This window comes from Dipodomys spectabilis, unplaced genomic scaffold, assembly GCF_019054845.1.
Source record: "Dipodomys spectabilis isolate Male_0828 unplaced genomic scaffold, ASM1905484v1 ptg000067l, whole genome shotgun sequence".
Classification (NCBI taxonomy): Eukaryota; Metazoa; Chordata; class Mammalia; order Rodentia; family Heteromyidae; genus Dipodomys; species Dipodomys spectabilis.
Genome location: NW_024870744.1, coordinates 2,953,998 through 2,980,070, shown reverse-complemented (window position 1 = coordinate 2,980,070; position 26,073 = coordinate 2,953,998). Strand labels below are relative to the sequence as shown.

At 45.8% G+C, this 26,073-nt stretch overlaps 2 protein-coding genes across 3 annotated transcripts in view; one reads left to right on the top strand and one right to left on the bottom strand.

The window, feature by feature from the left end:
• Nup188 (nucleoporin 188) overlaps positions 1-19,757 on the bottom strand; it is a 59,812-nt gene extending 40,055 nt beyond the window's left edge. For both annotated transcript variants that reach the window (XM_042681023.1, XM_042681024.1), the window contains exons 1-8: positions 19,695-19,757; positions 12,326-12,380; positions 9,670-9,743; positions 5,681-5,765; positions 4,846-4,926; positions 4,383-4,427; positions 1,476-1,568; positions 1,221-1,340 (exon numbers count right to left, since the gene is read on the bottom strand). In XM_042681023.1, the coding sequence (XP_042536957.1) occupies positions 1,221-1,340; positions 1,476-1,568; positions 4,383-4,427; positions 4,846-4,926; positions 5,681-5,765; positions 9,670-9,743; positions 12,326-12,380; positions 19,695-19,726 (585 nt within the window). In that variant the 5' untranslated portion in view covers positions 19,727-19,757. The remainder of the gene's footprint in view (positions 1-1,220; positions 1,341-1,475; positions 1,569-4,382; positions 4,428-4,845; positions 4,927-5,680; positions 5,766-9,669; positions 9,744-12,325; positions 12,381-19,694) is intronic.
• An 83-nt stretch (positions 19,758-19,840) lies between these two features.
• Positions 19,841-21,896, top strand: Dolk (dolichol kinase). The gene has a single exon (XM_042681025.1). It carries the CDS (start codon positions 20,124-20,126, stop codon positions 21,738-21,740), a length of 1,617 nt encoding a protein of 538 aa, XP_042536959.1. The 5' UTR covers positions 19,841-20,123; the 3' UTR covers positions 21,741-21,896.
• The last annotated feature ends 4,177 nt before the right edge of the window (positions 21,897-26,073 follow it).

Below are 26,073 nucleotides of genomic sequence, written 5' to 3'. Positions count from 1 at the left end.
GGGCCTGGGCACTGTCCCTCAGCTCTTCAGCTCAAGGCTAGAGCTCTACCACTTGCCCCACAGTGCCACTTCTGGCTTTTTCTGCTTATGGGATGCTGAGAAATCAAACCCAGGGCATCCTGCATGCAAGGCCAGCACTCTACCACTGAGCCACCTTCCCAGCCCTCTATTCACCATTTCTTTACTTATGCGTCAACTTCAAGGTTTCAATCATTCAGTTTTATCGACTGGGGCCTAGCTCATACCAATACTTGCCTTGCCTACATGCACAAGGCTCTAAATTCAATCTCAGCACTGCAAAAACATTTTAATTGTCACTTCATTATATGGTAATAGGCTAATTTTCCTTCATTATCTTCCTTTTTCAAAATTTTGTTACCTTAGGCAGGTGTTGGTGAATCATGCCTGTTTTCTTTGATTCTCAGATCAGAGCCCTGAGTAGCTAGAATTATAGGCTTGAGCCACCAGCCCCTGGAAAACCTCTTATCTCCAATTAACCAGCAAAAATGGTGGACTGGAGTATGGCTCAAGAAGCAAGAGTTCCATCTGTGAGTAAAAACGTAAATTGAGAGCACAAGGCCTTGAGTTCAAGCCTAGTTACCAACACACACACACACACACACACAAAAGTAACACAGGCTAAAGACATGGCTCAGTGGTAAAGTACCTGCCTAACAAGCACAAAGTCCTAAGTTTAAACCTCAGTACCTCAAAAAACAAAAACAAAATGACAACATCAACAAAAAAAAAACATTAGGGGCTGGGAAGGTGGCTCAGTGGTAGAGCGCTTGCCTTGCTTGCTTGAGGCCCTGGGTTCGATTCCTCAGCACCACATAAGCAAAAAGAAAAAAGCTGGAAGTGGTACTGTGGCTCAAGTGGTAGAGCGCTAGCCTTGAGCTGAAGAGCTGAGGGACAGCGCCCAGGCCCAGAGTCCAGGCCCCACGACTAGACACAAAAAATAAAAAAATAAAAAAACATTAATCATTCAATGTTTTGAGTTGATATATTTATGCCTTCCCCTGCCTTCCAGAACTAGGGACTGAACCCAAGGCCTCACCCAAAGCTGCTAGGCAAACTCTACCACCTTAACCCAGGCACCCCACCCATAGTTACACCACAGGGAGAGCAACAGTCCATAAGTGCGCATGGTTAACAAGTGGTAAGTTCTTCAACGAAGGCGCCACAAACAAAGGCAGAGACAGGGCACAAAGGCCACGTACCATGAGGTTGCCATGTGTCTCCCAGGTTGGTGCTTCAGTTTTATACAGCTCCTCAAACTGTTGTCTATATTTTGAAACGAGTTCTTTCTCTAGTTTATCCACACAGTCTGCATATTCAACCTTGAAAAATGTAGAGAAAAACAGAGTAAACATGGAGTAACTCATAGAATGAAAAGTAAACACGCAAATGAACATAAAATTAAATTATTACAAAGGTTTGAATGACATCGGCTAGAGAAGACTAAACAAGCTTACCCTATAAGGGTGTCTTTCATCTTGGAAATAAGTCAGAAGGTGTAGGACACAACGAAGAATACAAGTTCTTTCTTCATAGTAATAATCTGCAATCTGGGAAGAACCCAAATATTCAAATCACTCACGTTTGCACAGAATACTTAATATTATATTTACTGATAACACACACTTAAAGATCTGAGTGGGAAAGTTTGACTTAAACACTACAGAAGGCTAAAATCTGAGGACTGAAGTTCGAAGCCAGCCCAAGCAGGAAGTACATGAGACTCTTATTTCAATTAACCACTAAAAAATCTGAAAACTGTGGCTCAAGTGGTAGAGTGCTAGCTTTAAGCACAAATGCTCAAGGACAGCTCCTAAGACCAAAGTTCAAGGGGAAAAAAAACCAAAAACACTAAAGCAGACAGGGCTGGGACTATTGGCATGGCTCAAACGAAAGAGCAAATTTCCCTAGCACAGAGTTCAAATCCCAGTACTCTCCCCCACACACACATCAAAATGTCTTAATAAACCAGGAAATGCAGTAAGCCATACTAAATATGTATTTCTAAACATTTTCTAACATGAATTCCCAGGCATTCAAGTAACACACACTGACTCACCATAGACTTGACAACATATGTTCAAAATACTTAAGAGGGCAGCACTGGCTCACATCTGCAATCTTAGCGAGCTACTCAAGAGGCTGAAATAAGAGCATCACGGTTCAAAGCCAGCCTGGGCAGGAAAGCCTGCGACACTCTTTATTTCTAACTACCAAAAAAAGCCAGAAGTGAAGCTGTGACTCAAGAGGTAAGAGCGCTTGTGCAAAAAAGCTCAGGGACAGTGTTCAAGCCCTGGGACCGGCACAAAAAAAATTAACAATAAATACATATAAATAACAATAAAAAATGTCACAGCTATATGCTGTAAGGGCTTATAACTAATGTAGTTGTCTCATTAAATATCAAATAGGAAACTATTTCAGAAATCGTGTGTGTATGTGTGTGTATTACAGTACTGGCGATTAAACTCAGAGGCTCATACTTGCTAAACGCTCTGCCATTTGAGCAATGCCAGTGGTTCAATCCCTACCATGAAAAGAAAATCGTTAAATGATAAAAGAAATTTGTATTTAGAGAGAAGATATCAATACACTTGCTGTTACCACCAATAGTCAAAAAATATCCTTGAAAAAACTCTTCAGCTAGGTACGTTAGATAAACAACTGTTTTGTGTGTATGTGTGTGCTAGTCCAAAAAGGCTTGAACTCAGAGCCTAGATGCTATACTTGAGTTCAAGTCTTGGTTTAAAAAATGAGCTGGGCTGGGAAGGTAGCTCAGTGGTAGAGCACTTGCCTTGCATGCATGAGGCCCTGGGTTCGATTCCTCAGCACCACATAAGCAAAAAGAAAAAAGCCGGAAGTGGCACTGTGGCTCAAGTGGTAGAGTGCTAGCCTTGAGCTGAGGAGCTGAGGGACAGCGCCCAGGCCCAGAGTTCAGGCCCCATGACCGGACCAAAAAAAAAAAAAAAAAAGAGCTAATAGGGACTGGAAGTGCTTGCCTCACAAGCTTGAGGCCCAGGGTTCAATTCCTCAGCACCGCATAAACAGGAAAGGCCAGAAGTGGCACTGTGGCTCAAGTGGTAAAACGCTAGTCTTGAGCTGAAGAGCTCAGGGACAGAACCCATGCCTAGAGTTCAAGCCCCACAACCAACCAAAAAAACAACAACAACAACAAAAAACAAACAAAAAAGAGCTAATAAGCTTACTCAATATGACATGAAAGTCAGTCATTATGTCGAAAAACGAACTTTACAACTTTGGTGGGGGGGTGGGGGGGAGGATACGAAGGGATGGGAAGGGGAAACAAAGCAGGAGGCTACAATGTTTGATAAGAAATGTGCTCATTATCTTACCCATGTAATTGTAACCCCTCTGTACAGTATTTTCACAATAAAAATATGTTAAAAAAAAAAAAAAAAAAAAAGAGGGCTGGGAAGGTGGCTCAGTGGTAGAGCGCTTGCCTTGCATGCTCAAGGCCCTGGGTTCGATTCCTCAGCACCACATCAGCAAAAAGAAAAAAGCCAGAAGTGGCGCTGTGGCTCAAGTGGTAGAGCACTAGCCTTGAGCTGAAGAGCTGAGGGACAGCGCCCAGGCCCAGAGTTCAGGTCCCATGACCGGTCCAAAAAAAAAAAAAGAAAATCTTTAAAAAAAAAAAAAAAAAAGACAGCCAGGCGCTGGTGGCTCACACCTGTAATCCTAGCTACTCAGGAGACTGAGATCTGAGGATCACGGTTCAAAACCAGCCCGGGCAGGAAAGACTGTGAGACTCCTATCTCCAATAAACCACCAGAAAACCGGAAGTGGCGCTATAGCTCAAGTGGTAGAGTGCTCGCCTTGAGCTGAAGAGCTGAAGGACAGCACCCAGGCCCAGAGTTCAAGCCTCACGACCGACAAAAAAAAAAAAAAAAAAAAAGACATGAAAGTCAAGAAATTGTCACTCAAAGCCGGGTGCAGGTGGCTACTTAGGAGGCTGAGATCTGAGGATCACGGTTCAAAGCCAGCCCAGGCAGGAAAGTCCGTGACACTCTTTATCTCCAATAAACCACTAGAACACTGGAAGTGGTGCTGTGGCTCAAGCAGTAAAGCACCCGCCTTGAGCTGAAGAGCTGAGGGTCAGTGCCCAGGCCCAGAGTTCAAGCCCCACGACCAACAAAAAAAAAAAAAAGAAAGAAAGAAAGAAATTGTCGGGCTGGGAAGGTGGCTCAGTGGGTAGAGTGCTTGCCTTGCATGCATGAGGCCCTGGGTTCGATTCCTCAGCACCACATAAGCAGAAGAAAAAAAAAAAACAAAAAAAAATTCTCAACAAAAGAAAGAAATTGTCACTCAATTACACACCAAAGAACAGTAATGTAGTTAGTACTAACCTTTAAGATTAAGGCCTGGCTCTGTCTCTCATCCTGCAGAACCGTCTGAGGAAAAAAATAGATGGCAAAATGTCATCTTACAGATAGATAAAGCATGCAAATGTGTACCTCACCTGCAACATTATGATTGCCCATTTTCTCTGTAAACAATTTCTTATTTTTAACCTAAGTCAGTCCCTCTCTCCTTTGTTCTAGTCTCTTCACACATAAAATGAGGATAGGTTTGGATATTCTTTTAAATCTGATTAATATGTCATTCTTTGTCCCTTCCAGCCCTCTAAGTATGAGACATATATCACCTTACGTACATGGTCTTTAAGCCTTTAGGATACTCTGATTTCTCTTCAGATCATATAAATCTTTCAGTTTTAGGCCTTTAGGAAAAAAGCTGTAAGTAATAACCTACCTCTGTTGATTACAAGGAAAAAGGAGAAAGGGAGCAGGAGCTAGACACACAACAAACCTTCAGTGAGTCCCGAGTACCCCTGTAATCCTCCTGAAGGTAGCACTGCAATAACTGCACACTCTGCTCTTCATCAAGACCCTGAAACATAGAGTTGTGCAGTGAGATAGTCATCTAGCCTCACAGGCCACACAAAGGATAGAGAGCATTCTAGAAACTGTCCTCTGGCATGAACACAGCATTTGAATATACAAACTGCATATAACATAACTACTTTAACCTGTAGGAGATTAAAGGGACCAATCACCGGCCTGTAATTAGCATGATAAATTAAGAACTGTGCTAATTATTCACTTTTTTAAAACATATTAACAGAGCAGTAGGCACAGTTGGGCTCCCAAAATAAAAAACCAACAACTTGGGCTGGGAAGGTGGCTCAATGGTAGAGTATTTGCTTTGCATGCATGAGGCCCTGGGTTTGATTCCTCAGTACCACATAAGCACAAAAGGCCAGAAGTGGTGCTGTGGCTCAAGTGGTAGAGCGCTAGCCTTGAGCTGAAGAGCTGAGGGACAGTGCCCAGGCCCAGAGTTCAGGCCCCATGACTGACCAAAACAAAACAAAACAAAAAGCCCAACAACTACATACTTAAATATAAACATAGTCACCTTAGAACTACACATATATGCTGAAGAAAATTCTACCATATGTAGTAAAGTAAATGGATCAGGCAACTTTATTTGTGACATATGGTAAAAAAACGCTGAAACTTGGATATGTCTGAAATGTTAACATGCCCAGTTAAAATCTCCAAAATTGAAATAAACAGAATTTCCCCCAGCAATCATTAGCACTGAAGCCAAGTAATAAACTAAGACAGTGCTCATTTTTACTCACCAAAAACTTGCTGATTCTTAAGCCCAGTTCCTTCAGTGGTGAAGCCACATCTTTATTAGCTTTCACTTTCTCTGCTGAACTTGGACTAAGAAAAAAATAATGTGTTATTTCATTTTCAATGACCTCCCAGGGGTGCAAGATAAGAATACTTGAAAATATTTTTACTACAGGCTTACTTTCTACACTGTATCACAAAATGTACACAACTACCTCTATAGACTTTTATAAAACACAGAACTGGTTATGCCCAACTAACAAAACAGTATGATGTCTGCTAATAAACTCTGGTTATAACAATATCATTTGTAGATTTATTCAGTTTCATTATTTTTGAGCCCTGCAAATTCCATGAAATATATTGCTATAACCACCTTATCAGTGGTATTATCAAAATTTAAAAAGAAAAAATAAGGGCTGGGAAGGTGGCTCAGTGGTAGAGCGCTTGCCTTGCATGCATGAGGCCCTGGGTTCGATTCCTCAGCACCACATATGCAAAAAGAAAAAAAGCTGGAAGTGGTGCTGTGGCTCAAGTGGTAGAGCACTAGCCTTGAGCTGAAGAGCTGAGGGACAGTGCCCAGGCCCAGAGTTCAGGCCCCACGGCCGGACCCAAAAAAAAAAAAAAAAAAGGAAAGAAAGAAAAAAGAAAAAATAATACCAAAAATCCCACACTTGTGCCAGGTGCTGGTGGGTCATATCTGTAATCCTACTCAGGAGACTAAGATCTGAGGAATGCAGTTCGAAGCCAGCCTGGGCAGGAAAGTCCTTGACACTCTTATTAAACCACCAGAAAACCAATAGTGGCGCTGTGGCTCAAGTGGTAGAGCACTTGCCTTGAGCTGAAGAGATCAGGGACAGCGCCCAGGCCCAGAGTTCAAGCCCCACAACGAACCAAAACAAACAAATGAAAATTCCACACTTGGCTATGAAAGTGGCCTAATGGTAAAGTGCTTGCCTAGCAGTCTTGAAGTCCTGGGTTCAATTCCTCAGTACCACATAAACAGAAAAGGCCAGAAGTGGCACTGTGGCTCAAGTGGTAGAGTGCTAGCCTTGACCTGAAGAGATAAGGGACAACAACCCAGGCCCAGAGTTCAGGCTCCAGGACTGGGGGGAAAAAAATCTCAGAGTTAATTAAAAAAATAAGATAAAATTTAAGAACAGGTCTGTTAGTACACAAGCCAAACCTACTGAAAAGACTTAGAATTTATGATGCCCAGTCATAACAGGCATACTCAGCAGCTAGATACCATTTTCCAATAAAAGAAACCAAAATGTATTAAACTGGGTGCTCATTTTGTTTTTGTGGGTTTCTTTTGTTTTTGTTGGTCATGGGGCTTGAAATACGGACCTGGGTGCTATCCCTGTGCTCTTCAGCTCAAGGTGAGCCACAGGGCCACTTCCAGTTTTCTGGTGGTTAACGAGATAAGAGTCCCTCAGACTTGCCTGCCTGGGCTGGCTTTGAACTGCAATCCTCAGATCTCAGCCTCCTGATTAGCTAGATTATAGGCATGACCCACGGGTCACCTGGCAGAACTGGGTGCTTCTACAGCTGAGATAAGAAAGATAAAGGGTGAATCTGAAGCACTTTGGAATGCCAGAAAGTAAGGAAGTATTCCCAAATCCGAAGGATGTGGACAAGTCAAAAGGACAAAGACACCCAGAACAACTCCCTATGGCCAAACATGGAAGAAAGTATAAGAGTGTAGCTCAGACATAGCTCGGTGGTAAAGCACATACATTCCAAGCAGGAATGTAGGACTCTATGTTCAATCCCCAGTACTCTAAAAAACATAAAGCCAGTATAAATATATTCGAATGCATACTAATATAAACAAATGATATAAACAGGGCTGAATGTAGGAGAGTAGTCTTCCTTAGAAAGAATTTTTAATTTCATGTGTAGATGATACTTCCTAAGGAGTTCGAGTTTAATTTCACCACTGTCCCACATTACAATGGGCTACACTGGGTTGAGGGTACAGCATAAGACCCTAGTACTTAGTTCCTAATACTGAGGGGACGGGGACAAGGATGGGGACGGGAATGGGGACAGGAATGGGGACAGGGACGGAGGGAATGGGATACACTTAGTGACCCATTTCCAAGGAACTGAGAAAAGAAAGGAAAATGTAATTTGAAACCTGACAAGCAGTACCTTAACCAAGTCAACTCACCATCATCACTGATGTCAGAGGCATAATTATATACACTCTGGGTTTGGGGGTTTTTGTTTTGTTTTTTGTTTTTTTGAGGTTCGTGAATTCTGGGCCTGGGCACTATCCCTCAGCAATTCAGCTCAAGGCTAGCTATACTACTTGAGCCACAGCACCACTTTCCGGTTTTCTGGTGGTTTATTGGAGATAAGAGTATCACGGGGGGGGGGGGGGGGGGGGGGGGGGATTGGGATTGGGGGGGAGGGGGGAGGCTGGGAAGGGATGTGAAGGGTAAACCAAAGGAGGAGGCTGCAATGCTTGGTAAGAAATGTACGCATTATCCTGCCCATGTAATTGTAACCCCTCTGTACAGTATGTTCACAAATAAAATTAAATTAAAAATAAAATAAAATAAAATGCTATCATCTCAAGGAAAAAAAAGAGTATCACCAACTTTCCTGCCTGGGCTGGCTTTGAACCGCAATCCTCAGATCTCAGTCTTGTGAGTAGCGAGAATCACAGGTGTGAGCCACCAGCGCCTGGCTTCATACACATTTGGTAATCAAGTAGTAAGAACAGTATTTCAAGCTGGATGCTGGTGGCTCACACCTGTAATCCTTACTACTCAGGAGGCTGAGATTTGAGGATCGTGGTTCAAAGCCAACCCAGGCAGGAAAGTCCATGACACTCTTATCTCCAATAAACCACCAGAAAACCAGAAGTGGCGCTGTGGCTCAAGTGGTAAAGTGCTGGCCTTCAGCTGAAGAGCTGAGGGACAGTGCACAGGCCAGAGTCCCACAACTACCACCAACAACAACAAAAAGAGGTTCTGATTTATTTTATCACATCCTAACAAATATCATCATATTATTTCCCACTTTCCAATTACAAAAAAAAAAAAAGCCAGGCACTAGTGGCTCACACCTATAATCCTAGCTATTCAGGAGGCTGAGATCTGAGGATTTCAGGTCAAAGCTAGCCAGCAACACAAAGTCTAGAAGACTCTTTATCTCCAATTAACCTCCAGAAAACCAGAAGTGGAGCTGGCTCAAAGTGGTAAAGTGTTGGCTGGGAAGGCAATTCAGTGGTAGAGCGCTTGCCTTGCATGCATGAGGCCCTGGGTTCGATTCCTCAGCACCACAAAAGCAGAAAAAGCTGGAAGTGGCACTGTGGCTCAAGTGGTAGAGCGCTAGCCTTGAGCTGAAGAGCTGAGGGACAGTGCCCAGGCCCGGAGTTCAGGCCCCATGACCGGCAAAAAAAATAAATTAATTAAAAAAAAAAAAGTGGTAGAGTGTTAACCATAAGCAAAAGAGCTCAGGGACAATGCCAGGACACTGAGTTCAAGCCTGACAATAGACAAAACAAAAACAGACATGTATTTCTGCAAAGCTAAAAATAATACCTCAAAAGGTGGTGTAGTATTAAATAATTTACAATGAATATTCTGATTAAAACTTTTTGCCTTAAGTAACTTTTAAGTCAAGGGCTTAGAAATATAAACAGCACATAATAAGTAGCACTATACGAGGGTTAGCAGCTGGTAGCACTAAGCAGTGCTGTATCTCAGTATTTAGTGCAGACACAAACATAATGAATTGCAATATTACAGGTGTTAACTGAATAGTTAATAAATCTTCATCCACACACAATTAGACATTTAAATTCTACATTATACATTTACAGTCCATTTCCTTTTCTTTGAATAGACAGAAAAAATTACACCATAAATAAAACCAACTTGTATTTTCCCTGATCTAGCTAGCCCAATAATATCACAAAACCGCATGTAAGGGTAAGTATCACCAGGGAATTACATGCTGACACCTGGGACAGCCATACCTGGGAGGTTTATAGTATGAAAGTCCCTCCAACAACCGATGCCAATGTTTATTCAGTTCCGCCTCAATCTGATTCTGCAAAAGAATAATTGGAAGATTTCAGAATCACACTAAGCATGACATAGTCCTTTTTTCCTTTTGTGAGTCTTGGGAATTGAACTCAGGGCCTGGGCACTGTCCCTGAACTTCTTTTTGTCAAGGCTAGTATTCTACCACTTTAGCCACAGCTTTTTCTGTGTATGTGATACTGAGGAATCAAACCCAGGGAGCTTCATGCATGCTACGCAAGCACTCTACCACTAGGCCACATTCCCAGCTCCTTCCTTCAGTCTTTAAAATGTACTTCCCCCAATAGTTTAGATCATTTTCAATACAGAATTCTGTAACCTCCTTTGCTTAACATGGTGGCACAACAATTTAACCTTATTATGGGAATTCTGACAAATATACTTTTTAATGATTACCAAGGCAAGTAGCTAGATCATAATCTACCATTCTCTTAATAGTAGATAACTTAAAGTGACCATAATACTTTATTAAAATAAATAATGATGTGATGGAAGTGGCGCTGTAGCTCAAGTGGTAGAACGCTTGCCTTGAGCTGAAGAGCTGAGGGATAGCGCCCAAGCCCAGAGCTCAAGCCCCATGACCACCCAAGCCCAGAGCTCAAGCCCCATGACCAACAACAACAAAAAAAAAGCTGTAAAATAAATAATGATGTGAAGTGCCTTATATGCAAATTTTTGTGGGTTTTTTTTTTTTTTTTTTGGGTGCCAATTCAGGGGTTTGAACACAGAGCCTGCACATTATCCCGGAGCTTTTGTGCTCAAGGCCAGCACTCTACTACTTGAGACACAGCTCCCACTTCCGACTTTTTGGTAGTTCATTAGAGATAAGAGTTTCACAAACTTTCCTGCCCAGGTTGGATTTGAATGTGATCCTTAGATCTTTCAGCTGAATAGCTAGGACTATAAGCATAAGACACCAACATCTGGCCAATTATTATTTTTTTAAACATTGGAGTTTGAACTCATGGTTTCATACTTGCTGGGCAGGTGTTCTACCACCTGAGCCATGCACTTATTCCATTATGCACAAGACATTTTCAGGATTCCGTACTCTGAGAATTCATTCCAGAAGTGCAATTATAAAATGAAGGCATATCAAAAGATATAGAGATCTAGGGGGCACCAGTGACTCACCCTAGCTACTCAGGAGGCTGATCCAGAGGACTGTAGTTCTCTTCAAGACTCCATCTCCAAAATAACTGCAGGGCACTGGTGGCTCACGCCTGTAATCCTAGCTACTCAGGAAGCTGAGATTTGAGGATTGCAGTTGAAAGCCAACATGGGCAGGAAAGTCTGTGAAACTCATCTCTAATAAACTACTTAGAAAAAGCCATAAGTGGCACTGGCTCAAGTGGCAGAGTGCTGGCCTGGAACAAGCTGAGCTAGTGAAGGCGTGTGGCTCAACTGGCAAAGTTTTAGCTAAGCAATCAAGCACAAGGCCGAGTTCAAACCCTGATGGAGGGGTGAGGGAGGGGGAGGGATATTAAATGATAGGGCCATGGCCCCTTCTCTTGCTTCTTTCCTCCTGCACCCTAGTAATCTCCAGCACCTGTAACCAGGCAACTAGCATGCGTAGGGGCAGTATGAGGTCCCTCAGGCTCTGAATCCCCATCCTGTGAGGTTACCTCCACATCTCGTGTGGCCACACTCTTCCCTTACCCTCCCCTTTATAACCTTTCTCTTCCTGCCATAAGCTCTCTTGCCCTGCACTCCTCCATCTGTGCAGGCGGAAGTTTTGTCTCTCCTCTCTCTCTCAATAAATCCTCCTCCCTTAAACCACGTGCGAGTTTCCTTTTGGCAACTGTTATAGTAAGACCCTAAAATAGGTGTAAAACTATGTTAATAATAATGACTGAATGGCATCCTACTACTTTATCCTTACAGAGTCAGAACACCCAATGATCAATATAAACAATTCTCCTTTATTGATATATACTTGACAATGTCTTAGAAATCACAGCCTCAAGCCGGGCTGCACCGATGGCTCACAGCTATAATTCTAGCTACTCAGGAGGCTGAGATCTGAGGATCACAGTTCAAAGCCAGCCCCAGCAGGAAAGTCCATGAGACTATCTCCAGTAAACCACAGAAAACCAGAAGTGGTGCTATGGCTCAAGTGGTAGAGTGCTCACCTTGAGCTGAAGAGCTGAGCCACAGCGCCCAGGCCCATAGTTCAAGCCCCATGACCAACAAAAAGTAAATTAATTAATTAATTAGACTGCCAGGTATCGGTGGCTCATGCCTGCAATACTATCTATTTAGGAAGCTGAGATTTGAGAGGATCACAGTTGAAAGCCAACTTGGGCAGGAAAGTCTGTGAGACTCTTATCTCTAATAAACTACTTAGAAAAAGCCAGAAGTGGCATGTGTCTCAAGTGGCAGAGTGCTAGCCTGGAACACAAAGATTCAAGAACAGTTCCCAAGCCCCAGAATGGCAAAAAAAAAAAAAGCGCAGGAGACTCCATCTCCAAAACAGCAAAAAGCATGGCTGAAGGCCTGGCTCAAGTGCTAGCATTCTAGGCTATGTAGTAAGATGCCCTGAGTTCAAATCCTAGTACCAAAGAAAAAAGAATCTACCCTACCACTTACCAGTTCTCTCAGAGCTGATCTTCCAAGTAGAATTGTCCACAGTTCCCTACTGCTCCTGAAAAATGAGAAAGCAGGGGTCATTTTGCTATTCTAGCAAAAAAGAAATTTGATGACCAAAATAAAAACAAAGAATTTAAGATTTTCACCTAAACCAAACAAGTCACATATTAAAAATTGAAGAGAGCATGCTGCGTGGCTCATGCTTGTAATTCTAGCTACTGAGGAGGCTAGTTCAAAGCCAGGAAAGTCAGTGAGACTCTTATCTCCAATAAACTACTCAGAAAATGCCAGAAGTCCTGATAAGTGGATGCTAAATCCAAAATCTTAGGTGATACGACAAAACTAACAGGACTTAAGAAACAAAGAACTCCCACTCATCTGTCGAACCACTACTAAATATCCCCATGCTGCTGATCACATGTATGGTGTATAACATGTATACACCGTTATATGTTATAGACTGTGATAGACAATTTGCTCCAGGAAAGTTAGAATGAACTTGTGACTTTAAATGAGCATCATTATAACTGTAACCCTCTGTATAGTAGCTTTACAATAAAAAAAAAAAAAAAAAAAAAAATGAGCATCATTATTCCACAATACTGTGAAATTCGGGGAATTATGTAATCACTTAATCACAATCAAAAAAAAAAAAAAAGAACCTCGGGGAAGGTAGGGAGGGAAGGGATGGTAGGGGGAAAACAATGGAGGGGGTAACAATGCTCAACAGGAAGTGTACTCATTACCTTACTCGTGTAACTATAACCCTCTGTATAGTATCTTTACAATAAAAAAAAAAAAAGAAAATGCCAGAAGTGGAGCCATACCAGAAGTAGTGGAGCTAATATTAAGCCTTGAGCAAAGGCAGCTCAAGGACAGTTCCCAGGCCCAGAGTTCAAGTTCTAGGACTGGCCAAAAAAAAAAAAGAAGATAGCCGCTGTATTTGAAAACTCTCAAGATGACACTGGGGGGGGGGGGCACCCTGGGAATGTGGCTCAGTGGTAGTGTGCTTGCCTAGCATGCATGAGGCCCTGGTTTCCATTCCTCGGTATCACATAAGCAGAAAAAGCTGGAAGAGGTAGAATGCTAGCCTTGAGCAAAAGAAGCTCAGAGACAGTGCCCAAGCTCTGAGTTCAAGCCCAGGATTGGCAAAAAAAAAAAAAAAAATGACATTGGGGTTGGAGGTAGTTCAATGGTAGAGCACTGAGAAGTTGCCTAACATGTTCAAGGTCCTAGACTCCATTCCCAGAACTTCAAAAGTTTAAAATAACTAAAGACATTATTAACTGAATCATATCATCACTTATGATCTCCTAAGAAAGTAATGCTTGCAACAAGCAATCAAGTTTATACTTATCAAGAATAAGACATGTCAATTGGAGTAATTAAAAAGTATGAAAAATTGGGCTGGGAAGGTGGCTCAGTGGTAGAGTGCTTGCCTTACATGCATGAGGCCCTGGGTTCGATTCCTTAGTTCCACATAAGCAGAAAAAGCCAGAAATGGCGCTGTGGCTCAAGTGGTAGAGCACTAGCCTCGAGCTGAAGAGCTGAGGGACAGTGCCCAGGGCCAGAGTTCAGGCCCCATGACTGCCAAAAAAAAAAAAAAAAAGTATGGAAAAATTACTCAGGAGGCTGAGTAGGGCAAGAGAGTCCATGAGACACATCTCCAACAAACTACTAGAAAAAGCCAGAATTGGGCTGGGAAGGTGGCTCAGTGGTAGAACACTTGCCTTGCATGCCTGAGGCCCTGGGTTCAATTCCTCAACACATTAGCAAAAAAGAAAAAAGCCGGAAGTGGCACTGTGGCTCAAGTGGTAGAGCGCTAGCCTTGAGCTGAGGAGCTGAGGGACAGCGCCCAGGCCCAGAGTTCAGGCCCCACGACCGGGCCCAAAAAAAAAAAAAGAAAAGAAAAAGCCAGAATTGGCACTATGCCTCAAGTGGTATAGCACTAGCTTTGAGAAAAAGAATCTCAAGCTGGGCATCAGTGTTTCACGCCTGTAATCCTAGCTACTCAGAAGGCTGAGATCTGAGGATCTCAGGTTCAAAGCTAGCAAGGGGAGAAGAGTCTACGAGACTATTATCTCCAACGAACTACTCTAACAAACTACACAGTCCCAGAAGAGGCACTGTGGCTCAAGTGGTAGAGCAGTACACTTTGGCAGAAAAAGACTCAGGGACAGCGCCCAGGCCCTGAGCTCAAGCCCCAGGACCAGGGAAAAAAAAGTATGAAAAATATGCATCTTACAATTAAGATGAAATATAGTACTAATAAATTATAGTAACATCATAAGGCCCTGGAGTCAAAATTAATTAACTAGCTTTTTCCTTTGTAGTCATTACTTTGTAATGAGAAGAGGTAGATTGACTAATTAGCCTTAATTAATTAATCAATAGAAGCAAAGCACTACTTCCATTTCAGGACCCTCACCAGCTCCAGAAAATTTTCTAACTACAAGATACAACTGACATCCTCAATGAAATCTAACAATCACCATGAATAGTTACTATATTCATATGTTAAAAATGTCATAAGCAGACCTATACAAGATTAAATAAAATAAAATACATATTAGATCCTGTCTTCAATGTGCCTTGTTATCTCAATTAATATGCTGGACATGAGAGAATACACTGTAGTCTCTGCTATAAGGAGACAGATAGGATGATTACCATTTGCAATCTACTTTTACAAAAATGTGAGACCCACCAGAATAACTAAAGCAAAAGAGGTATGGCTCTAAGGTGGGCGCCGGTGGCTCAGACCTGTAATCCTAGCTACTCAGGAGGTTGAGATAGGAGGATCCCAGTTCAAAGCCAGGGAAGGAAAAGTCCCGTGAGACTCTAATAAACCACTCAGAAAACCGGAAGTGGTGCTGTGGCTCAAGTGGTAGTGCATTCACCTTGAGCTAAAGAGCTAAGTGACAGCACCCAGGCCCAGAGTTCAAGCCCCACAACTGACAAAAAAAAAAAAGATGTACGGCTGTAGTGTCTGCCTGGCAAGTATTAGGGTTTTAATTCAGAGCCTCATACCCTCATACTTGCCAGGCAAGGAGGGGGGGAAAAAACCTTCTCAAGAAAGTCATAAGGGATGAAGTATGGCTCAGTAGTAGTAGTAGAAAACTACTTGTCTATCATTTACAAGGCCCTGAGTTCAATCCCAAGCACCACAAAAAAAAAGTAAAGTATGCACCAATGGCTAATGCCTGTAATCCTAGCGACTCAGGAAACTGAGATTGACTACTCAAAGCCAGCCCAGGCAGGAAGGTCCATAAAATTCTTGAATCTCCAATTAACCACCAAAAAAAATATAAGTGGAGCTGTAACTCAAGAAATAGAGCACTACACTAGCCTTGAGTAAAACTGCCAAGCAAGTGAATGAGGCCCTGAGTTCAAGTACAGTACTGTCACAAAAAATTAAATAAAGGGCTATGAATGTGGCTTAGTAGTAGAGTGTTTGCTTTGTATACATGAAGCCCTAGGGTCATACACAGAAAAAGCCAAAAGTGGCACTGTGGCTTAAGTGGTAGCATGCTAGCCTTGAGCAAAAGAAGCTCAGAGACAGTGTGCAAGCCCTGAGTTTAAGCCCCAGAACTGGCAAAAATAAAAATAAAATAAAAAATAAAAACCAAAATGTTTCATTCTTACTTTTTCTTTTTTATGATGCAAATATTATTATAATCCTCATTTATCTTATCAAAAAATATAAAAGTTTTAGAGTGGTTAAGTTACTTGCCTAAAGTCATAAAAATAATACATAGTGGAACCAGAGGTTGAACCTAAGGCTGCATAATTCCAGAGTTAACCATTGTAACTGTCTCCAGTTGCATCTGGACAGGGACACTGGCAGCTCATGCCTGCAAACCTAGCCAGTCAAGAGGTTGAAAGGGGCTGGGAAGGTGGCTCGGTGGTAGAGTGCTTGCCTTGCATGCATGAGGCCTGGGTTTGATTCCTCAGCACCATATAAGTAGAAAAAGCCAGAAGTGGTGCTGTGGCTCAAGTGGTAGTGCTCCCCTTGAGCTGAAGAGCTGAGGGACAGCAACCAGGCCCAGAGTTCAGGCCTAATGACCGACAAAAAAAAAAAAAAAAAAAAGAGGCTGAGATCTGAAGATCAAGTTTTGAAACCAACCTGGGAAGAAAAGTCCCTGAGACTCTTACCTCCAATTAACCACTAGAAGTGGAAGTGTGAATTAAGTGATAAAGCTTCATGGATAAATCTAAGCAAGTTGGACTCTGGTGGCTCACTCCTATAAGCCTAGCTACTCAGGAGACTGAGATCTGAGAATAGCAGATTGAAGCCAGCTCAGACAGGAAAGTCTGTAAGACTCATCTCCAATTAACCACCTAAAAACAAAACAAAACAAAACAAAACCCTGGAACTAGCCAGGCGCTGGTGGTTCACACCTGTAATACTAGCTACTCAGGAGGCTGAGATCTGAAGACTGGGGTTCAAAGCCAACCTGGGAAGGAAAGTCCATGAGACTCAGAAAACCAGAAGTGGCGCTGTGGCTCAAGTAGTTGAGCACTTGCCTTGAGCTGAAGAGCTCAGGGACAGTGCCCAGGCCCAGAGTTCAAGCCCCATGACTGACAAAACACAAAAAAAGCAAAACAAAAAAAAACCCTGGAACTGTGGCTCAAAGTGACAGGTGAACAACACAAGAGCCGCTCACCCCTATAATCCTAGCTAGTCAGAAGGCTGAGATGTGAGGATCCTGGTTCCAAGCCAGATCAAGCATAAAGTCCCTGTGTTGGGCAAAAGAGCTCAAGGACAGTGCCCAGGCCCTGAGTTCAAGCCCCATGACCAAAAAACAAAACAAAACAACAAAAAACACACAAATCAGCAAGCACCAAGAATAGAAGTGAAGTGTTATTACTGTGGTTGTTGGTCCTAGGGCTTGAACTCTGGGCCTAGATGCTGTCGCTGAGCTCTTTAGCTCAAGGTGAACACTCTACCATTGAGCCAAGTGTCACTTCCAGTTTTCTGGTGGTTTATTGGAGATAAGAATCTCACCAACTTTCCTGCCCAGGGTGGTTTTAAACTGCGATCCTCAGATCTCAGCCTCCTGAGTAGCTAGGATTACAGGTGTGAGCCACTGGCACCGTTTTCTTAGTCCAGCCCTGAAACAGAAGTCTGCTCAGTACAATTCCAACTGCTAGGATTCATCAGCAAAGCAGCACCTAGAGTTGAAATCGGGGTGTAGAGCTGGAATGCTAACCTAGCATTTGAGATTTTGAGTTCCATCCTCCATACCAAAATAAAATTAGTAAATATGTCCAGTGCCAGTTATAGTCCATCTTCAAAGATAAATTTGGTAGGTTCCCCAGTATACTGGCAGCTGGGCACAGGTGGCTCAGGCCTGTGAGATCTGATGATCAAGGTATGAAGCCAGCCCAGGCAGAAATGTTGCTGAAACTCTATCTCCAATTAACTAGCAGAAAAGCTGGTCTGGAGGCATGGCTCAAGTGAGAACAGCCAAGCAAAATTTGTACAAGCCAGGCACCAGCGGCTCATGCCTGTAATCCTAGCTACTCAGGAGGCTGAGATCTGAGGATCACAATTCAAAGCCAGCCCAGGCAAGGAAAGTCTGTGAGACTCATCTCCAATAAACCACTAGAAAACCAGAAGTGGTGCTGTGGCTCAAGTGGTAGAGTACTGGCCTTGAGCTGAAGGGCACCCAGGCCCAGAGTTCAAGCCCTACGACCGACCAAAAAAAAATTTTGTACAAGGGCTGCCGAGCGCTGGTGACTCACACCTGTAATCCTAGCTACTCTGGAGGCTGAGCTCTGAAGATCAAAGTTCAAAGCCAGCCCGGGCAAGAAAGTCCATAAGACTCTTATCTCCAATAAACCACTCAGAAAACTGGAAGTGGTGCTGTGGCTCAAGTGGTAGAGCATTCACCTTGAGCTGAAGAGCAGAGGGACAGCGCCCAGGCCCAGAGTTCAAGCCCCAGGATGGACAAAAAAAAAAGTGCAAGGCCCAGACAGCAATGTAGCTTAATTGTACAGTGCTGGCCTAGCATGCATGAAGCTCTGGATTGGATTCCTCAGTTCCACATAAACAGAAAAGGCCAGCAGTGACACTGTGGCTCAAGTACTAGCCTTGAGCAAAAAAAGCTCAGGGACAGTGCCCAGGGCTTTGAGTTCAAGCCCAGGACTGGCAAAGAAGAAAAAGAAAAAGTGCAAGGGCCTGAGTTCAAGCCCTGCACCAACACTACATACTGGCAAATGTGGGTGGTGTGGTTAAGTGAAGCTGCTTTCCTTCTCTTACTCTACAGTAGCAAAAGCTCACCCAGGCTTCACAATGACTAGGCCTGGGAAAAGGAAGAGATCCAGAGGCCACCAGCCGTCCAAGGGCTGGCATGAAAAAGCAGGGGAGGAATAGGCAAAATGGTCCTCACAGCGGCGAGTGATGAAGTGATACAAGAGAAGATGGACCTTGGATATAATACATATGTACATGCTGTTCTGGATTGATAGGGATGGACAAGATTGAAAGAAAAAAGCGGGGTTATGGCAGGACCAGGCAAGAAGTTAAGGAGGAGGTGTCATTTTAGGAGATGGTGAGAAAGACACTTCAAGCTGCAAAGTCGATAATGGAGGTGAGGCTGGCCTGGTTACAGCTTTGGAGCGAGACACCTTCCGATCTGAACCATCCCTTTATCCCAGAGTGGTGGGTAGACTCGAGTGGGCGCCCCTCGGGGTTGGGGAGAAGGGGCTGCGATGAAAGGCTGGAAAGCGCTTCGCTTCCCCGGGGCCCGGCTCCGCAAGCGCTCCGAGACTGGAGAACGGTGCCTTTGGTTTTTTAATCATTCATCGTCTGGTTCCCGAAGCCTGGTGCGGCGCCGGGAAGGTCTCGGGAGGAGGTGGACGCGTCCACGGCCGATGGAATCGATGTGTGATGAGCAGATGAGCAGATGAGAGGAGGAGGGGGAGGAGGAGGAGCAGGGCGGGAAGCGCGGGGACGCGAACCAGAGCCCTGAGGAGGGCCCGGGGAAGGCGCGGGCAGACGGCGGCGGGGACGGGCACGGCGGGCGGGGAGAGGTCCCCGCCGGCGACCGCCCAGGGCCCCGGCGCGCCGCGACCGAGCGGCATGGGTGGGGCGCCGAGAGGGACGAGAGGGGAGCGGGGCGCGGAGCCCCGCGGCCGGCGCGGAGGAGGGCACGGCGGCCGGCCCACTCCCGGAGAAGCGCTCTCAGACCCGCGCGTGCCGGGACCGTTTAGACGTAACCGCCTGCCGTCCCGCAGCCTGGGCGCCCCGCCAGAGTCGTCCCCGTCACAGCCATCACCTCCTGCTCCCAACTTTCTCCCGGTTCCCTTTTCGCTTCCACCCGGCGCCTCACAGTCGCCGCCGCAGACCCGGCCCGATCCTCACCTCACGTACGGCCCGCCGGCGGCAGCCGCCATCTTCGCGCGCGCGCGCGCCCCGGGCCCGCCCCCAGACGACGGAGCCACGTGACCGCTCGCCGCCAGAGTGCCTGGGCGGGGCTTCCGCGTCACGTGACGCCCCGGGGGCGGGGCCAAGATGGCGATGCCCGGCCCGGCGCGGCTTCCGCGGCGGAGGTCCTGAGAGTGGAGGAGTGGCCGCGACTCCACTGGATAGACTGTGGTCCAGCGGTGCAAGGTGACCCGACGGCGCCAGCTTCCCGGCCGCAGAGTGACCTACGGTGGGACTTCCTCCTTGAAGCTGAGCAAGGTTGCTGGCTGGGTGAAGCTGCTGCCCTTTGCTTGGCGGGGTGACGGGGCCCGGAGGCCAAGGCGTCCCTAGTTACCCCGGCTTCTACAGATCCCCTGGTCTGGAGACATGACCCGAAAGTGCCCTCCCTCAGCCCCGGAGCCCAAGGCTCCGCTGAGCGGGTCGGTGCTGGCCGAGGCTTTAGTGGTGTTCGCGGTGGTTCTGAGCATCCACGCGGCCGTGTGGGACCGATACTCGTGGTGCGCGGTGGCCCTCGCAGTGCAGGCCTTCTACGTCCAGTACAAGTGGGACCGGTTGCTGCAGCAGGGAAGCGCCGTGTTCCAGTTCCGAATGTCGGCCAACAGTGGCCTACTGCCCGCCTCCATGGTCATGCCTTTGCTAGGGCTGGTCATGAAGGAGCGGTGCCAGGCTGCGGAGAACCCGCCTTTCGAGCGCTTCGGCATCGTGGTAGCCGCCACGGGCATGGCCGTGGCCCTCTTCTCCTCAGTATTGGCACTGGGCATCACTCGTCCCTTACCCACCAATACTTGTGCAATCTCTGGTTTGGCGGGAGGTATTATTATTTATATCATGAAACACTCACTCAGCGTGGGTGAGGTCATTGAGGTCCTGGAAGTCCTGCTGATCTTTGTTTATCTCAATATGATCCTGCTGTACCTGCTGCCTCGCTGCTTCACTCCTGGGGAAGCGCTGCTGGTACTGGGTGGCATTAGCTTTGTCCTCAACCAACTCATCAAGCGCTCTCTGACTGTGGTAGACAGCCAAGGAGACCCAGTGGACTTCTTCCTGCTGGTGGTAGTGGTAGGGATGGTACTCATGGGTGTCTTCTTCAGCACCCTCTTTGTTTTCATGGACTCAGGCACCTGGGCCTCCTCCATCTTCTTCCACCTCATGACATGTGTGCTGGGCCTTGGTGTGGTCCTGCCCTGGCTGCATTGGCTCATTCACAAGAACCCCTTACTCTGGCTTCTGCAGTTCCTCTTCCAGACGGAAACCCGTATCTATCTCCTCGCTTATTGGTCTCTGCTGGCCACTGTGGCCTGCCTGGTGGTGCTGTACCAGAACACTAAGCGATCATCTTCTGAGTCCAAGAAGCACCAGGCTCCCACCATCACCAGGAAGTACTTCCACTTTATTGTGGTAGCCACTTACATCCCAGGTATCATCTTTGATCGCCCCCTGCTTTATGTGGCCGCCACTGTATGTTTGGCAGTTTTCATCTTCCTGGAGTATGTGCGCTACTTCCGCATCAAGCCTTTGGGTCATGTGCTGCGGAGCCTCCTGTCCCTCTTCCTGGATGAACGAGACAGTGGGCCACTTATCCTGACACACATCTACTTACTCCTAGGCATGTCTCTTCCCATCTGGCTGATCCCCAGACCCTGCACACAGAAGGGCAGCCTGGGAGGAGCAAGGGCTCTAGTCCCCTATGCTGGTGTCTTAGCTGTGGGTGTAGGTGACACTGTGGCCTCCATCTTTGGCAGCACCATGGGGGAGATCCACTGGCCTGGAACCAAGAAGACTTTTGAAGGGACCATGACATCTATATTTGCCCAGATTATTTCTGTAGCTCTCATCTTAATCTTTGATAGTGGTGTGGACCTAAACTACAGTTATGCTTGGATTTTGGGGTCCATCAGCACTGTGTCCCTCCTGGAAGCATACACTACACAGATAGACAATCTCCTTTTGCCCCTGTACCTCCTAATATTGCTGATGGCCTAACTCTTGTGCAGCAGCAATGATGCAGTAAATAGTGATCTGGGGAGAATGAATGATCCACACTGCATGTGGACAGGAAGACCCAAGGGGTGAAACACAGGTTGGGATTTTCATTTGATTCAGACATAAAATAAAATTAAAAAAAAAAAAAGCTCTCTTGCTTTTAGCTTTGCGGATATTGAAAAATTAAAAGGAGCCAGGCACTGGTGGCTCATGCCTATATTGCTAGCTACTCAAGAGGCTAAGATCTGAGGATAGCTGTTTGAAGCCAGCCTAGACAGGAAAGTCTATGAGAGTCTCATCTCCAATTAACCACTGAGGGCCAGAAGTAAAGCTGTTGCTCAAGTGGTAGAGCACTTGTAAAAAAAAAGCTTAGGGACAGCACCCAAGCCCTGCATTCAAGCCCAGAACCTGCATAAAAAGAAAAAAAAGGAAAACACAACTCAGGGAATTTGAATGTACTGTTGAACCCTCTCTTTTCCTTTTTTTGTCAGTCATGAGGCTTGAATTCTGGGCCTGGGCACTGTCACTCAGGTTTTCAGCTCAAGGCTAGCACTCTACCTCTTGAGCCACAGCACCACTTCTAGTTTTCTGGTGGTTAACTGGAGATAAGAGTCTCACAGACTTTCCTGCCTGGGCTGGCTTTGAACTGTGAGCCTCAGATCTCAGCCTCCTGAGTGGGATTACAGGTGTGAGCACCAGCACACGGCCCAGCTCTTTTTTGTTTAATAATATTTTTTATTGAGATTAAATGGTTATATAAATTTCAAAAATTTCACAGGATTGTAGGATAGTGATACTTAAAGTTACAAACACTTTTAATCTTCACAAGGCATACTGTCATCATCTTGTTCTGTAAAGTTGGTGAATTCTACAAGCTTTGACAGTACATATCACCACAGTGATATGTACATTTCTTTCTTTTTGCTTAGTGTCAGCTGTTCCCTCTATCCCTCTCATTCCCTCCTTCCTATCGCTACTCTTGAGTTGCTTAGTTCATTTTCATCAATGTCCAGTGCAGCTGATGGGCCCTTCTATTGTATTTTTTCCCATTCCCCTCTAATTCTGTGCCCTCCTCCTTAGATGTGCATATATATATATATATATATAATGTCAAGAACATGGAGGGGCTGGGAAGGTGGCTCAGTGGTAGAGCGCTTGCCTTGCATGCATGAGGCCCTGGGTGCGATTCCTCAGCACCATATAAGCAGAAAAAAAAAGCCGGGAGTGGCGCTGTGGCTCAAGTGGTAGAGCGCTAGCCTTGAGCTGAAGAGCTGAGGGACAGCGCCCAGGCCCAGAGTTCAGGCCCCACGACTGGACCCCCCCCCCAAAAAAAAACAAAACATGGAGTCATTTAGAAATTATATGACAAGTAGATGTCCTTCCCCCTTTTTTTTTTTTTTGTTCAGTCATGGGGTCTGAACTCTGGTCCTGGGTGCTGTTCCTCAGCTCTTCCGCTCAAGGCTAATGCTCTATCACTTGAGCCACAGCACCACTTCTGGATTTTTCTGCTTATATGGTGCTGAGGAATCGAACCCAGGGCCTCATGCATGCAAGGAAAGCACTCTACCACTGAGCCACCTTCCCAGCCCCAGATGTCCTTCATTTCTTGAGTCCTGTTTACTTAGTAATACCTCCTTGCATTTTGGACTTAACATCCATATATCAGGGAGACCATGTGCCGTTTGTCTCTCTGATCTTGGCTTACTTCGCTCAAAATGATTTGCTCTAGGTTCATCCATTTCCCTGCAAATGCCATTATTTTGTCCTTTCTAATGGCTGCACAGGAACCCTCTCTTTTCTTGTATTCAAGGGAGAACTAGAAGGAAGGAAATCAGAGGGGGCCCTGGAGGGGTAGAACTTTGTAAATCTCTCAGACTTTTCTACATGGGAAGGCTTCAAACCAAAATTCTCAGAGCTCAGCCTCCTGAGAAGCTAGGATTATAGGCACAAACCATTTCCAGGCTGACCCTCAATTCTTGTCCCTGTAAGGTAGGAGGGGCAGCCTTCCCGCACCTCTCTGAATGTTGAGAGGATCTGGTAAGAGTGAAGGTGCCACCTCTGACCACCTATGACAAGCAATCACTAAGGGAAAGTCCTCATTACCCCAGATCAGCCCTGTCCCAACAAAAAGCCAAGAGGCGGGCTGAACTTGAAAAACACAATGACCTTTACTTCTGACTGCAATTGGAGAACCCAAGAAGAGAAGTGGGAAGTGCATGTGGTTTCTCTCCCTTAAGATAAGTGAGCCTTGGGTCAGCCTGTGAGTATAGATGGCCTGGAAAGAAAGGATCAGCTCCTGGGTTTGCTGACTGCTGAGAGATGTGACAAAGAATAAACCCTACAGCCCTGGCTTCCTGTCAGGGGATCCCTTCAGAGAGGCTTTTATATTCCAATCTTGTGCAACCAATCAACCCATTTCTCTCCTGTGCTAGGGGCTAAACAGATACAACAGGAGCAGGGGGAATTGCATGAGAATTCAAAACAGCTCCATTAGTGGATACAGATACTCACTCACTCTCTCTCTCTCTCTCTCTCTCTCTCTCTCTCCCACCACCACATCTCCCGGGGTTGGTATCACTTTATTCCCAGGCTGACTTGAACTGTGATCCTCCCATTTGTTCTTCACTTTGTCACCAGGATGATAGGCTTGTTCTACTATGCCCAACTCTTGTGCTTTTCCCGTAGCTTGGGATAACATGTATGATACCACAACCAGGTATTGGTTAAGATGTGAACATTTTATTTTTTTTTTTTTTGGGTCCGGTCGTGGGGCCTGAACTCTGGGCCTGGGTGCTGTCCCTCAGCTCTTCAGCTCAAGGCTAGCACTCTACCACTTGAGCCACAGCGCCACTTCCGGCTTTTTTCTTTTTGCTTATGTGGTGCTGAGGAATCGAACCCAGGGCCTCAGGCATGCAAGGCAAGTGCTCTACCACTGAGCCACCTTCCCAGCCCAGATGTGAACATTTTAGGCCCAGTCTGGCCTTGGAAACACAGTCCCCAGATCTCTGCCTCCCAAGACGCTAGTATTACATGTATGAGCCACTGCACCCATCAGTGAACATTTGACAATGGTAGAACAATCACACAACACAATTCCCCAGACTAGAAGAAAGTGTCCCCCTGTGTGGTAGGAGGTGAGAACTTGGAGCCACTAAAGCCAGAAGCCAAGAGTGGAGCTCTAGGGAGCTGAGCCTCTCCCTGAGAATCCCTGCCAAGCCCTTTCCCTCAGAGGAGAGTGCTGATGTGTTCCCCTGGGGCTCCGTGGAGATGAACAAACCCTCTCCTCTACCAGCCTCCCTTCTGTGTGCCAAGGGAAGCAGCCAAGTGTTGCAGAAAGAGCACTAGCTTTGCCAACTGACTTGTCTGCGTGGTACTGTGGCTAGAAGACTGAATCAGGGCCCCAACAGCTCCCTGGATCAGGCAGGAGATGTGATGACTGAGGGCAAGGAACTGCCCTGACCTTCCCTTACCAGTGCCAAGCCAGGTCACGGCTAGCGCTCTACCACTTTGAGCCACAGCACCACTTCTGGTTTTTGAGTGGTTGACTGGAGATAAGATACTGGCAGGGATTTTTCTGACTAGAGCTCAGGACCGGGGTGGGTACTTCTCAGCATGGGAAAGGCCCTGGTTTCATCTCACTATTGCAAAAGAAAAAGAATGAAAGGAGGGAGGGAAGGGGGAAAAGGAAGAGAGAAAAACGGCAACTCTATAGTCAGTAGTCGCCGTGTTAGCATGTGAACCCAATGTTGTCAATTGTCCACTTGTTCAAGAAAGCTTAGAAAGGGCTGGGAAGGTGGCTGTGGTAGAGCACTTGCCTTGCATGCACGAGGCCCTGGGTTCGATTCCTCAGCACCACATAAGAAAAAAGCCAGAAGTGGCGCTGTGGCTCAAGTGGTAGAGTGCTAGCCTTGAGCTGAAGAAAACAGAAACCTGGATTAGCATGTGAAATGTCTCCACTTTGAAGTTTCTGTGGTTGTTTCATTGTGTTAATGGAGACTAAACCCAGGGCAAGGACTCTGTCACTGAGCGCGCCTCTGGCCCAAAAGCGGATTGATAGCCTAGGCCCTGCACTTACCTAGAGCCACCTCCCTGTACTGAACTAAATAAAGAAGCTTGTCACAGGAACTTGGGGTATGGAAGCCGATGAGCACACACCCCTGGGGCGCCCTTTCCTCTCCTTTCTCAGTTCTTCGGCCAGGTATCCCATCATTGTGCTGTCCCTGGTTGCAGTTAGTGTCAAAGATTTATTCATTGGTTTGTTTGTTTATTGTCAATCATCAGGCTTGAACTCAGGGCCTAGATGCTGTCCCTGAGATGTTTTTTGCTCAAGGCC